A 15,572-nucleotide genomic window follows, 5' to 3' on the forward strand; every position below is an offset into this window, starting at 1 on the left:
TGCCATATCCCAGAGTTTTTCCCATATTTCCATCTCCATAAGAAACTCCTAGGCCAGCTTTCTCCACAAAATCTGATAGCAGGGCTTTATTTCCAGTCATATGTCCTGAACATCCACTGTCCAGTACTATGATATTTTTTCTGTTGCCCTGCAATCACAAAGACCACTATTGGTTAGTTTTAAGGACCCAGACTTGTTTGGATCCTTTGACCTTTTTAAGTTTGTTAGCATTTGCAGCAGATTTAATTTCAGAGTTTATGCTAACATGCTTTTTATACTTATATCTGACTTTGCATCAGACTTTACACTAGAAGGAATTAAAGTAACTTTCTTCAAAGAAGGTTTTATTTGATAATAATCATAGTACAGACTATGATATTCCTTATAAGTATAAATGGAATGCCATAAAATACCACAATGAAAACAAGGATTTTGTGGTTTAAACCTAACAGACTGACTCTTAACTCCTGATCTAGGAGGTAAATAGTTTATATCCTTATTCTTCCTGCAAAAAGAAGCAATATGGTTAGATTTTCCACAGTTATAGCATTTATTTCTAGGAGCATTAGGAACAGGCATATAATTATTACTTATATTCACACCTTCCTTTCCATTCCTATTTTTCCTAACTTCCTTTACCTTGTTGACATTCCTAATCTCTTTCAGCTTATGCTTAAGCTGCTTCTTTGTCATTAAGCCTATGTTGACTTCAGCTGGTTTATCCTGTTTTAATTTGTCAAAAGTTGACTAATCTTTGACTTCTATCACACACTCTTTCATCTTTTCAGACTCACACTTTACAGTTTTTGCTACAAACTTAACAGGATTTACCTCTGGCTTAGCAGTTTGTTTAACAACAATTGGCTCAATGTGTTCAGTTCCCTTTTCACTTTTATCATCTCCATAACCTAAGCCCTCTTTCCAGTTTCCACTACTTAATAAATTCTGAGTTGTTCTGCCAGAGTTAGTCCAGGTTCTGATAATCTCTCTTTCCTTTTCTAATTCAGCTTTTAGAGATTTATTCAATTTTAACACTTCATCCCTAACATATAAAGCATAATCTTTTTCTTTCTTAGTTTGATGAAGAAAAACTAACTCCTTTTTTAAATAATCATTTCTTTTTTTATAAGCAAGATTTTAAGATGTCAATCTTTCACATGTTAAAGTCTGATCTCTATAACTAATAAACATGGTTTTAAGATATAATCTCAACTCAGTAATATCATCAGTATAAAAGGCATAAGTTGTTTGAGGTACCTTCAATTCAGCAGTCTCAGGACTGCTATCAGCATTTGCCATCAGGGCATAGTTCACCGCATATTCAGAATCTGAAGTGTCTGTCCAGCTTTTCTTCTTTGTGACAAGTGCCCTGCCTTTGTCACTTTTTCCTTTCTTGTAGTTAGGAGATATGTGGCCTCTTTCACCACAGTTGTAGCATTTGACATTTGAGTTGTCTCCTCTGTCAGACTTTCCTTTACCTTCAGACTTTCTGAACCCTTTCTTATCAAAACTTCCACTTTTACTGGAAAACTTCTTGCCTTTTCTGAATTTCCTATAGGCTATCTTTGTGATACCCTTCACCATAAGAGCACACAATTTCATCATCTCTTCATCAGCATCCATCTCAGGTAAACTTTCAGTTTCTGAATCATCATCATCAGAATATGATGACTCTGAACCAGACTTTATGATGAGAGCCTTTCCTTTGCCCCTTTTTGAGGCAGCCATATTAGGAGATTCCTCCTCAGCCTTAAAAGCAACTGTCCTTGACTTTCTTCCATACCTCTTGCTCCTTTAATCCATCTCAAGTTCATAACTCTTGAGCATACGATAAATTTTATCAAGAGTAGTTTCAGTAAGGTCATAGTTGTCTCTTATGGTAGTAGACTTCAAATCCCAATTTTCAGGAAGAGCTAAAAGGAATTTTAGATTTGAATCTTCAAGATCATATTCCTTGTCCACCAGTGACAGATCATTCAAGAGTTTGACAAACCTGTCATATAAGTCAGTTAAAGACTCATCAGCTTTTGAGTCAAAGTACTCATACTCTTGAGTGAGTATAGTCCTCATGTTCTTCTTGATTGCATCAGTTTCCTGGCATCTTGTCTCCAAAGCATCCTATATCTCCTTTGCAGTTTTGCAATTAATTACCCTGTTTGACATGACAATATCTATGGCACTATGCAACAAATGCCTTACCCTTGCATCCTTGGCAATAGATGAGATGTCTTCAGCTGTGTACTCACCTTTCTCCTTTGGTATGGTCATTGCTGGTTGATCAGCAACTACAATAGAGAGCTTGGTAGGCTTATGTGGTCCTTCATTAATTCTGTCAAGGTATTCTGGATCTGTAGCTTCCAGAAACATTGCCATCTTCACTTTCCATATGGGATACTCAGAAGATCTCAGTATGGGAACCCTGATAGTCTCATATCGACTTTGGGTTTGAGTCTTTTGAGTTTCTTCAGTTTTGGTGGGCTTGGTTGGAGTTTGTGCTTCTTCAGACATGATTGTTTGGATATTTACTGTATGTGTGTTAACAGATAAGCTCTGATACCAATTGTTAGGTCACACAATACTGTAGAAGGGGGTTGAATACAATATTTAATACAATCAAATCGATTTTAAATACAAGTAACAGTAAACAGATATATTCAATACGATAAACTCTATTACAATGGAACTATTCTCTCTTAGTGATGAACGAATATCACTAAGAGCTACTAGGTTACAATGTATAATCTTCTCGATAATGATAACACATATAGTGTAAACCCAAAGTCTGTGTTTATATAGTACACAATTAGAAGATAACTTCTAATTGATATGGAATACAATTCCGTCTCCTAAAATATATCAATCAGATATCTTCTACAAGTCTTCCATTCTTCTAACTCTTTCCATGCATAACTTCTTTTATTTCAGTCTCGATCTTCTACTGTAAATCAGCTTCCTTCCTTATATGAAAGTCTTCCCGCACTTAAGTTCTGATATTAAGTTCTGACTTCCAGTAAGTCCTGATTTCAGTAAGTCCTGATATGTCCTGTTTGTTAAGATCTGAAAACTAAACATGAATCATATTAGACATGATATCTCAAATATATCTAACAATCTCGTACTGCTTACCAACTAAGATGCTCTTGCAGACTAAGCATGTTCAAATCGACAATATTTGTCCAGTTTGTCATGAGGAGGCTGAATCAGTTTTCCACATTTTGGTGCAATGTAAGGTTGCAACTCTGTGTTGGCAAATCCATAATCCTAATATTAGTACGAATGAGACAATGGAATTTGCTGAGTGGCTGGAGAGGAACTTATCAGGACAACCGACACAAGCTACTGCAACGATGATCACCTTGTGATGGTCTATTTGGAGAGCCAGAAACGATTTTGTGTGGAGTAATAAAAGCTGGAACTCGATGAGAATTGTTGCTAAGGCATGAGAGTATCTTTCACCATGGACGGCAGCTCAGGGTAGGTATACAGGGGCACCTCTTCAACCTCCTATTGCAGGGGATGGTACAATCTACTGGGCAAAGCCACATCAAGATGAAGTAAAGATCAATGCAGATGCAACAGTCTTTGAGAACCAGGGAGCTTCAGGAATAGGATTGGTGGTGCGGAACCATGCATGTCATATATTATCGGCTAAAACCACATGCTTTTTGGAGGTAATGAACCCGACTTTAGTTGAAGCTTTGGCAATTAAAGAAGCATTGAGTTGGGCTAAGGAATGGACGGAGAATACTATCATTATTGAGTCAGATTGCTTAGTAGTTATTTAGTTGATCAGAAGTGCTACATCTCTGCGATCCAGACTTGGAAAGGTGATAATGAAGTGTAGAACTTTAGTCCGCAAGTTAAACAACGTAAGGTTGTATTTCATTAAAAGATCTGTGAATATGTCGGCACATGAATTAGCTCATGTGTCTCATATGTACCCTGATCGTGTGTTTGACTGGGGATCTATCCCAGTTAATGTTAAATCTTGTGTCTCGAATGAGTCGTTGGAATAATAAAATAGCATTTCGTCAAAAAAAATAGTTTGTAACAATAGTAGTCCTTCCCACCAATCCAAACATATACCCGAGTTATGTATAGATAACAAAAACGGCTCACCGGGCCGGATTTTGTCTGGGTCTTAAAAAAATCGGGCTTTGAACAGGTCGGGTTTTTCGGACTTTGATTTTGACCGGGCCGGGCCGAGCCGGGCTTTTCGAAAATATCAGAGCCCGTTTGGGACCTCGAGGCGGGACTCACCGGGCTTTTTTTCGGGCCGGATTTGAACGGGCTGAACTTTTTTCTAATTTAAACTGGATCGAATTTTATAAGAGATTCTGAAGACACAACCAGATTATCGTAAAAATGTATTACTTTGCATGAAATATTTTATGAAAATATTACTTCGTTGAAAACATTTAAGTTCGGCAAAAAATAAACATGTTTAGAGAATAATATGTTTTATCAATATTATCCAAATATATATAGTGCAATAAAGTATATAAATAATATTATTAATCACGAATATGTAAATAAATATATATATGTATTTAAAGTATTATTTATATTTATAATAAATGTAAATTCATAAATATATAAAAAATATATTAGAATAATCAGATTTTAACCGGGTTTTTTCGGGCTTGTAATCGGGCCGGGCCGAAACCCGGGCTCTTAACCGGGTCGGGTTTTGTCTAAAAATATAGGGCCCGTTGAGGCACTAAGCCCGGGTCGGGTTTTGACCGGACCGGGTTTGACCGGATTTTGACCAGATCGGGTCGGGCCAAATTTTCGGGGTCAGGTTTTTTGTGTATCTATAATTATGTATGAACGTAACGTAATAGAAAATATTAGGTATTATATTTTTATTTGCTAAATAAAATAAATATTTCTGCAATTTTTGTACTTTTTTTTCTCTTAGTATTACTCCATTTAATATTACAAAAATTAATGGTTATAGTAAATATATCTTGATTTTAATAACTATTAATGGAGAGTGTGATCCGATACCGCAATTATTTAGAAAGAAAGCTAAAATCGTAGCGTTTAGGAATGAATATAATGAAAAATTATTAAAAAAAGGGAAGGAAAAATAATTGCACAATAAAAACAAGTTGTTGGTGACAAGTGTAAAGATCCGAGAAATAAAAGGAACGGCCAAGATGAAAAAAGAGCACCCTGCAGTTTGTATTTATCTCCGATCACTCACCACCTTTCATTCCCCCACTCCCACACCCACACCCACACCCACACCATTGCGTTTTGACTCTCGCCCTCCTCTTACTTGAATACTTGCACACAAACGATATATTTAAGATCATTATGGTGACCGGAAAAAAGGAATTCAGGAGAATTACCAGCCTGACCGAAATCACCGTTAATCCGAGTGCGGTGAAACAACCTGCAGCATCATCAGATTATCCACTGACACTCAAGATTAACGAGTCGTCGTCTGAGTCACCCCGGGAATATACGAGGATGAGGAGGAGGAGTATCAACATTCCTACACCTCAGAATTATTATAACAGTTACTCAGATGACACTGCCAGTTTCTTGACAACTTGTGGCCTCTGTCAACGCCGTTTGCCACCTGGTCGTGATATCTTCATGTATAGGTAGCTAGCTCCCCCTCCTATATTATTTATAAACTATACACTTACATATCTGCACGCATTCAAACACTTTTTTGTCCATGCTTGCACGAATGTAGTAGAAACATTAATCCATTAGCAATCTCGATTAATTGAGGTGCGTCCGGACACCTGGTTATAAAAAACACGTACATCCATTCAACAAATATTTCTTTCAAGCATTTTGGTTTCTATTATTTGTCATAGATCTAGAACATCACTGGATGAGAGGATTTAAGTGCCGATATATAATTTAGGTGTATTTTGGTATAATAGGTTGTTTTATGGTTGCATATGAATAAGGATAGCATGCATATGTATGTGTAGTGTAGGTACTCACCATTGGACCATACATACATATAGTGTTGGACAACAAACAGATAAGATGAGTAGAAAATAAGTACTTAGCACATAATATTGGATATTTTTGCATTATCCAGTTTTTCTACAGAATTATTGGGGTATTCATATAAAAGTTATTTAAGTAAATGAAATGGAAAATAATAAAGACAAATATTAATATACTTGTTGGCTGGCTGCTAACGTACAACAGGGGGGACACAGCATATTGTAGTGTAGAATGTAGGGAAGAACAAATGGAAGACGACGAGAGAAAAGAGCAGAGCAGTTCAATTATAAACTCTCCTGCAGATTCACTTGCTAAAGATCATGAGTTTTCGCGACACATTCTTGACCCCTCCCCGGAAGCTTGTACAGTCCCTTCTGATCCTGCTGCTCCCAAGCCTGCTACCTTCGCGGTTGCGTAAAATATCTGTAAATATATCATTGTATATGTTTATGCGCATGTACGAATGTATTCTTGGATTTATTTAATCAATGAACTCTGTTTATGTAAAACTGAGAAAAACATAAAAACGAGCTGATTGCATCCTAAACTCACACTAATTTCTTTTAATCTTCACTACTGCAACTAGAAAACAAAGCTTCCTAAACTCACGCTAGTTCCTCTGACTAAATCATTCAAGGCCTCGTTTGTTTCGTCAATTACAGTTACATACAAACTTTAACTTCTGCGTAACTAAGTTACTGTTGGAAAATATGGGTATAAGTCCCATATTGGTAAGTCATATTTTTGAGCATTATGACTAAAAGATGTGTGAGATATGATGATATTCTCTTAATAATGGAAATTATTATTTTCCATTAGAATTTGGCTCAAATATTATGGCATAAATTAATTTGATTTTGTTTCAGATTAATTGATATGGTGTATGTCTTGATATATTTAATCTGATTATGTTTCAGATTATTTATGGAATAGAGTAGCTTGCAAGTATTACACCGATTCCATAATTAATGATATTTAATTATGGAAAAGAGTAGCGCACAAGTCTATCTACACCTATATAAACACCTCTAAGGCGTTAGGGTTAGACACACCAAAAAACATATTCGCCTCTAAACACAAATCTCTCTCTCTCGGTGATAGTTTCGTGCCCGTTCAAGCTCGCTGAAGGTGCTCGTTATCCGTAACGCCGCCGCTACCTCGTTTTATCCTGGGAGGCTATCGACTCGCACATACGGTGAGAGGCGAAATAGCTTTAAGGAGACAGTTTCAACTGGACTCGAGGATCTCTCTTCTGTTTATATCTTTTCTTCCTCCGTTTGATTTCGTTTACTCACGCACACACTTGTTTGATTATTTGTATTAATCGCAGATTGTTTTCACAATCTTAAAGCTATTTATTTTATATACATCTGTGACTGATACATCTGTATCTGCTTGTTTTGTTGAGTAACAGATCGATGGAGAACCAAACTGTGAACGATTCGATGAACATGACGGCTGATCCCAACGCACAGATCACTGGATCTGATGGGGGTCAAACGCCTGTTGGACATGTGCCTTCGGGACATGTGCCTGTGGGACACACTGTCATTGGACAGTTTAGTGTTCCTCTTGGACAGATATCGGCAGGATTCACTCCTCCGATCATACCTGCGGTGCCTACTGGTGTGCATACACCTGTAGTACAGACGCACGTACCATCTGTTCCACCCGTGGTGCCTGCTGCACCTGTTATGCCAACTGTGCCTGCTGCACATGCTGAAAAACCTGAGAAGTTCAACGGAACGAACTTCAAACGTTGGCAACAAAAGATGCACTTTTATCTGACCACGTTGCATATGGATCGCTTCCTTAAAGAAGAACCACCGTTGCTCACTGCTGAGAGTAACATGCAGACTGTGTATGCTGCTGATGCTTGGAAGCACTCCGACTACATCTGTCGGAACTATGTGTTAAATTGTTTGTCTGACTCGTTGTATAACGTATATAGTGCGAAGCCAACAGCTAAGGTCTTATGGGAGTCACTTGACCATAAGTATAAAACCGAGGACGCTGGGGCAAAGAAGTGGATTGTTGGCCGCTTTCTTGATTATAAGATGGCAGACTCTAAGACTGTGGTCAGTCAGGTGCAGGAACTGCAGGTGATCATTCATGACATTCATGCTGAGGGAATGGTCATAAGTGAGTCTTTCCAAGTTGCTGCTGTTATTGAAAAGCTTCCACCTGGATGGAAAGATTTCAAGAACTACCTTAAGCACAAGCGAAAGGAGATGTCTATGGAGGATCTTATTGTTAGACTTCGTATTGAAGAAGACAACAGAGGGTCCGAGAAGAAAGTTAACATTGCCACTGAGAAGGCAAACATGGTGGAGCATGCTCAAAGCTCCAAGCCCAAGAAGGCTAATTCTGGTAAAGGGGCAAAGCTGGCACCCAAGGGAGGGATTTCGAAGTCGAAATTTCAAGGGAAGTGCTACAACTGTGATAAAGTTGGTCATAGGTCTTCTGACTGTAAGAAGCCCAAGAAGCCCAACAAGAAGAAAGAAGCAAACATGGTAGAGAATATCTCCAAGGAGATGGGTGACATAGACCTCTGTGCTACGGTCTCTGAAGTGAACCTGGTCGGTTCTAATCCACGTGAATGGTGGATTGATACTGGTGCTACTAGGCATGTTTGCTCAGACAAGGCGGTTTTCTCTAGCCTCAAAGCTTCCGATGCTGGTGAGAAGCTCTACATGGGGAATTCAGCAACTTCTACCATTGAGGGTGAAGGCACGGTGATCCTGAAGATGACCTCTGGGAAGAATCTGACTTTGAAGAATGTACTTTATGTGCCTGATATTCGCAAGAACCTTGTGTCTGGTTCTCTGTTGAATAAGCATGGCTTTCGCATTGTAATAGAGTCAGATAAAGTTATTTTGTCTAAGAGTGGTATGTTTGTAGGCAAGGGTTATTTAACTGATGGGCTTTTTAAGCTCAATGTAATGTCCGTTAAGGACGATAATGAAATGAAGAATTCTTCTGCTTACTTGCTTGAGTCTCCTCATTTATGGCATGCTAGATTAGGACATGTAAATTATGACACTTTACGACGTTTAAGTGCAAAAGAATACATACCTAAACTTACTATCGATCCAAAACATAAGTGTGAGACTTGTGTTGAGGCAAAATTAACGAGATCATCATTTAAACGTGTGGAAAGGAACACCAAAGTGCTAGACCTAATACATAGCGACATATGTGATTTAAAATTCGCTCCAACAAGAGGAGGAAACAAGTATTTTATTACATTCATTGATGATTGTACAAAATACTGCTATGTATATTTGTTGAAAAGCAAAGACGAAGCTATAGATAAATTTAAAATCTATAAGGAAGAAGTTGAGACACAACAAACTGAGAAAATCAAAACGATACGAAGTGATCGTGGAGGTGAATATGTTGAACCGTTTGGGGAATTCTGTTCACAACATGGTATAATCCATGAGGTCACTGCACCATACTCCCCTCAGTCAAATGGTGTGGCTGAAAGGAAGAATCGCACTCTGAAAGAGATGATGAATGCGATGTTGTTAAGCTCTGGGCTCCCACAATCGATGTGGGGAGAAGCCATCTTAAGCGCAAATAATATTTTAAATATTACGATGCGCAAGAATAAGGATGTAAGTCCTTATGAAATGTGGAAGAAAAAGAAACCAAGTTACCAACACCTGAAAGTGTGGGGGTGCCTTGCAAAGGTACTGATCCCTACACCGAAGAAGGTGAAGATAGGTCCTAAGACTGTGGATTGTGTCTTCATCGGATATCCTCCACACAGCACTGCATATCGGTTTCTTGTTCATGAATCCAAGATTCCTGATATTCAAAAGAATACCATTATGGAATCAAGGAATGCCTCATTTTTTGAGACGATGTTTCCCTGTAATCCAGGAAACCAACAACCTACGACGTCTAAACGATCTCATGAGTCTGTAGATGACGATAATGAGAGTGACGAAAGTGAAGACAAAAATGTGGGGGTAGTGAGAAGGAGCAAAAGACAACGAACGGAGAAATCCTATGGGTCTGATTTTATGACCTATTTGCTCGAAGAAGGTGACCCAAAAACTTATAAGGAGGCGGTTACCTCACCTGATGGGCCTATGTGGAAAGAGGCCATCAAGAATGAAGTTGATTCAATTATGCAAAATCATACTTGGGAATTAGTGGACTTGCCAACTGGTTGTAAACCATTAGGTAGCAAGTGGGTTTTCAAGAAGAAGTTGAAAACTGATGGCACTATTGATAAGTATAAGGCCAGACTTGTAATTAAAGGATACAAGCAACAAAAAGGCCTTGATTACTTTGATACATATTCTCCTGTAACGAGAATAACGTCCATAAGGATGATGTTTGCTATTGCTGCAATGCGTAATCTAACTGTACATCAAATGGATGTGAAAACAGCTTTCCTAAATGGAGACATAGATGAAGAAATCTATATGGAACAACCTGAAGGGTTTGTTGTCCCAGGACAAGAAAGGAAAGTTTGTAGATTGGTGAAATCATTGTATGGTTTGAAATAAGCGCCTATGAAATGGCATGAAAAATTTGATGAGGTCGTGCGGGCCAATGGTTTCAAAATCAATGAATGTGATAGCTGTGCCTATTACAAGGATAACGAGAACAGCTATGTCAAGGAGAATGACAATGGCTATGTCATGATGACACTATATGTAGATGATCTACTTATTGCTGGAAGCAATGATAAAGTTATCAAATCTATAAAGGACATGTTGAAATCAAGGTTCGACATGAAAGATATGGGACTAGCAAATGTAATTCTGGGAATTCAAATTTCTAGAACATCAGAGGGTCTCGCATTAAGTCAACCACATTATGTTGACAAGATCCTTGAGAAGTTTCTTAAGGATGACTTTGAGAAAGCTAGGACACCTGTGGATATGACTTTGCACCTATCCAAGAACAAAGGTGTAGCTGTTTCCCAATTGGAATACTCGAGGATAATTGGTAGTCTGATGTACCTCATGAGTTGTACAAGACCAGACATTGCATACTCAATTAGCAAGTTGAGTAGGTTTACGAGTAATCCGGGAGCTGATCACTGGAAAGCGATTATAAGGGTACTAAGGTACTTGAGGGGAACTCGAGACTATGGACTGCACTATGGCAGATACCCAGCAGTATTAGAAGGATATACTGACGCAAATTGGATATCTAGCAAGAAAGCACTTAAGTCTACGAGTGGCTATGTGTTTACATTAGCTGGAGCGGCAATATCATGGAAATCCTCAAAACAAACGGTGATAACTCATTCCACGATGGAAGCTGAATTTGTGGCACTAGATAAATGTGCCGAAGAGGCTGAATATAGACGTCAGTTTCTGGAGGATATTCCAAGATGGCCAAAGCCTGTAACTGCAATAGGGATTCACTGTGATAGTCAATCCGCTATTGGCAGAGCACAGAGCACGATGTATAATGGAAAGTCTCGTCATATACGACGACGACACAGTTCCGTTAGACAATTGATCTCAACCGGAATTATCACTATTGACTATATACCGTCAAAGAATAATATCGCGGATCCACTAACCAAAGGGTTATCAAGAGAAGTGGTTGAGAAATCATCGAGAGGGATGGGCCTTAAGCCTATTGCTTAACGGCATCATGGTGGACACCCAACCATTGCTGACTGGAGATCCCAAGAACTTGGTTCAATGGGACAACTAAATCATGATGACCAAATCACTGTGGGGGTAACCCCTGGCCTGTTCCTATGATGAGGAAACAGTGAGACCCGTAAGGTACGAGGTTAAGCTTTGAGCCTTTAATGATCTTTGATGAATACATGGAGCTCAGGAGTGAACGCATGGAATTCAGTTGAGTAAACGCGGGTTACTCTATAAGATAAAGGTCACCTATGTGGGAGAGAAGTGGGCCGCTTCAAAGGAGAATTGCGAGGCACAATTCTTTAGAAACTTCTGCAGAACCAGGACGATGATCCATGGCCAAAATGGACATACTCATGAGAGCTGAACGAGTCAGAAATGATATAGTGATAAGTATATCATCGTTTACATAAACGGTCGAACAGTTCAAGGACAAGCACGTCTACTGTCTACCAGTAAAGTCGGTATGCTTACTCGAGCGAAGGTTCAAGGAGCATTCTCTACCTATCGTATGCTATATCTGATCGAAGAAACTATCACCAAGTCAAACTCCGTGTCTGTCTGTCTGTCTGGTGTGTGCTACTAAGATCACCAATCTCACCCATGTGGGGGATTGTTGGAAAATATGGGTATAAGTCCCATATTGGTAAGTCATATTTTTGAGCATTATGACTAAAAGATGTGTGAGATATGATGATATTCTCTTAATAATGGAAATTATTATTTTCCATTAGAATTTGGCTCAAATATTATGGCATAAATTAATTTGATTTTGTTTCAGATTAATTGATATGGTGTATGTCTTGATATATTTAATCTGATTATGTTTCAGATTATTTATGGAATAGAGTAGCTTGCAAGTATTACACCGATTCCATAATTAATGATATTTAATTATGGAAAAGAGTAGCGCACAAGTCTATCTACACCTATATAAACACCTCTAAGGCGTTAGGGTTAGACACACCAAAAAACATATTCGCCTCTAAACACAAATCTCTCTCTCTCGGTGATAGTTTCGTGCCCGTTCAAGCTCGCTGAAGGTGCTCGTTATCCGTAACGCCGCCGCTACCTCGTTTTATCCTGGGAGGCTATCGACTCGCACATACGGTGAGAGGCGAAATAGCTTTAAGGAGACAGTTTCAACTGGACTCGAGGATCTCTCTTCTGTTTATATCTTTTCTTCCTCCGTTTGATTTCGTTTACTCACGCACACACTTGTTTGATTATTTGTATTAATCGCAGATTGTTTTCACAGTTACAATTACAAATTTCTAGGTAATTAAAAAACCCGTAGTTAAATTTGGTAATTAATTAATGTTTTTATATTGGATAGCAATGTATTATGGTGACCATGGTAGACCGTGATATAACTAAGTTCTAATATTTTTTGGTAACTACAAAAACCTTATAACTTGAAGTTCCCTTTCCTAATCTAAAATTCAGCAAACCAAACACAAAGCCTTAACTCTTTTTAATATCAAGGAATTTCAAGTTGTGTAGTTGGGTTATATCGAAATAAACGAGACCTAAAATTCCCCAGCTAATTATTTCCAATAAAAGGAAAAATGTTTGGATTAAAAATCCGACGTGTATATTCTATAGACTTATGCTAATAACGACTGTTCATCAGTTATGGAAGACGAAATGTAACAGTGGCCTTAGCCGTGATGAATGGTAACGCAACTGTTAATCTGTTATTATCAGTTCATAAAAGCCAAATGCATGTAATGCTGTAAAACTTCAATCATGGCTTGTTTGATAATTCTCAATTTCTTCGATTGGATTTGGAAAAGTAAAATGTTTGGATTTAATTCAAATCCAGAGCCTTCGATTTCTAATTTGGATAAATAATATGTTTGGATGCAATTTAATTACAGGACATACAAAAAAAATAAAAGAAATCTTTTTATATAATCAAACACAATACTAGATTAATTATATGTTCGATTGTCTTTAACAAGATCAGTCTGACAATCCATAGATGTGCATTAAAACATAAGTTAGTATTAGCCAATCCAATAGTTAATTAACAAGGTTTAGTTTCATTAACAGTGCCAAGATGTGTAGTTCAGCGACTGAAATGGGAAGGCCGTCGGTTTTGAAGTAGGTTTTGGAAGAGTAACAGTCCGAAATGACCTTTCCGTCTCTGTTTCTTGCGAAGAACTTATAAACTAAAATCAATTCAGTTACTACGAACACATAATTTCATTCTGATAGAGATGCCCCTGGATTCTCGTAGGGCTACTTTGCCCTTAATACCGCCTGAGAGCCTCTGTACCACCTCTCATTGTCTCACATCTGATTGCAGCTGGCCAACGTTATCCTAGCCATCCCTCGGTTGTTCACCATTTAATACAACAGATCCCGTAATTTATTTCGGTTCATCATTCATAAAGCATAATAAATACTAACAATTAGTCATTTACTCATATTTTGATGAGAGAGTCACTAATATAATTAATTTATACCTGAAGAATTGCTGCGTATAATCTTTGACATTTTTAGTATCTTTTAGTTGTTCAAGAGTCCTTGTCGGTTGTCACTAGAACTAACTAAGACTATGACATGAATCATGTAACAGCCCCGAAGAATGTACATTTTGTTGAAAATAATACTAACGGTTAGACCAACATAGAGGCAGTTATATATTGAATTTAGTAAGGTAAGAACAGGATAACAGTTAATAAAGCAAAACATGCAGGTAAATAATAAACAAATTAGTAACTGAAATACCGAAGAGAGAACAGAAATTGTACCCGTAACCATAACTTTAACAGATCGAAAGAGTGACTGGTAAAGATGGTAGCCAGCAGATACAAAAAAAAACACAAAAAAAAACACAGTTGAGTCGCCAGACCTTACTCGAAGCCCTGACTGCTCTTGAAGAGATAGTTGCCCCCACCTGGCTGCGTTGGGATGCTATGCAACAACTCCCCCAGGATAAAACAGTTCCGAGTTTTGAGTTGACAGCACCTCGAAAGCTTAACTTCGACTGGAACCTCACTTCGCCGGAAAACCACTATCTGAATATGGGAGAGCAGAGAGTATAGAGTGGAGAAGAAGAATGTAGGGTGTGGTGCAAAAAAACTCAGAACCTTAGTCCTCTATTTATAGTAGAGACTAAGTGAAACTACCACCCCATTTAATATCAGAATTAAACTGTACAATTAATAAAATTGTAACGGCTTATTCATTATTCCTCACTATTTCGATTTAATTTTAATTCGAATATATATATCAGTTACAGAGTTATTTGTCAAATGTCCAGGTTCAATGAATCTGACTAAGCCCACTTACAAAGTGACTTAACCCAATTCGAAAACCGAACCCAGCCCAAACTGATAAATAAATTCTAATTAAAATATTAAATCACACAAATAAATAAAATCCTCGCCCAGATCGGCTCGCGTATGCGAGACGCCGAGACATTCGCCCAAATCACCCTTCGACCCGGCCCGGTCCGGTGCGGTGCGTGGCGGGGCAGGGCAGGGCAGTGGCGCGCGCGTGTATGTGTGCGCGCGTGAAGCACACAAGAACACAATGCATCATCACACACCTTAGTAGTTGTACACTACCCATGTGTGTGATACTATATAAAGCCAATACCCCTTGATTTATTTTCAATGTGGGACAAAACATATTCTTTTCTTTTCAAGCTCTTTGAAGCCACTAAGTTTAACTCTAATTCTTTATGGATTTCATTAAGAAAAATTCTTAAAACAATACATGAAAGTTTAAGTCCACATATCATGGAACAACTTCCAATCATTAGATATTAGGATTATCATCAAGAACATAATAAAACTATGATCTAAATTCTAATTTTTCTAACACATTTATATTACTCCAATAATTCTAATACTAATTATAATACAGATTATAATCATAGAATAAGATATCTCATGACTCATGAGTCTCGAATCCATCAACATTGTCAAGTCTTGTCTAAGGGTAACCCGA

General features: G+C 38.0%; 1 protein-coding gene across 1 annotated transcript; it reads left to right on the top strand.

The window, feature by feature from the left end:
• Positions 1 to 5,208: 5,208 nt before the first annotated feature.
• LOC141712768 (FCS-Like Zinc finger 7) lies at positions 5,209 to 6,530 on the top strand. Its single transcript, XM_074515840.1, has 2 exons — positions 5,209 to 5,615; positions 6,184 to 6,530. The coding sequence occupies exons 1-2, from the start codon at positions 5,323 to 5,325 to the stop codon at positions 6,395 to 6,397; spliced, it is 507 nt and encodes a 168-aa protein (XP_074371941.1). The 5' UTR covers positions 5,209 to 5,322; the 3' UTR covers positions 6,398 to 6,530.
• Positions 6,531 to 15,572: the final 9,042 nt, after the last annotated feature.

Source organism: Apium graveolens, chromosome 3 (genome assembly GCF_009905375.1).
Source record: "Apium graveolens cultivar Ventura chromosome 3, ASM990537v1, whole genome shotgun sequence".
NCBI classification, from domain to species: Eukaryota; Viridiplantae; Streptophyta; class Magnoliopsida; order Apiales; family Apiaceae; genus Apium; species Apium graveolens.

Bases quoted from the DNA above. Each gene is read 5' to 3' on its own strand.
- LOC141712768 (XM_074515840.1), top strand. From the start codon at position 5,323: ATGGTGACCGGAAAAAAGGAATTCAGGAGAATTACCAGCCTGACCGAA. The intron at 5,616-6,183 runs GTAGCTAGCTCC...AACGTACAACAG, and splicing joins CGTGATATCTTCATGTATAG to GGGGGACACAGCATATTGTA.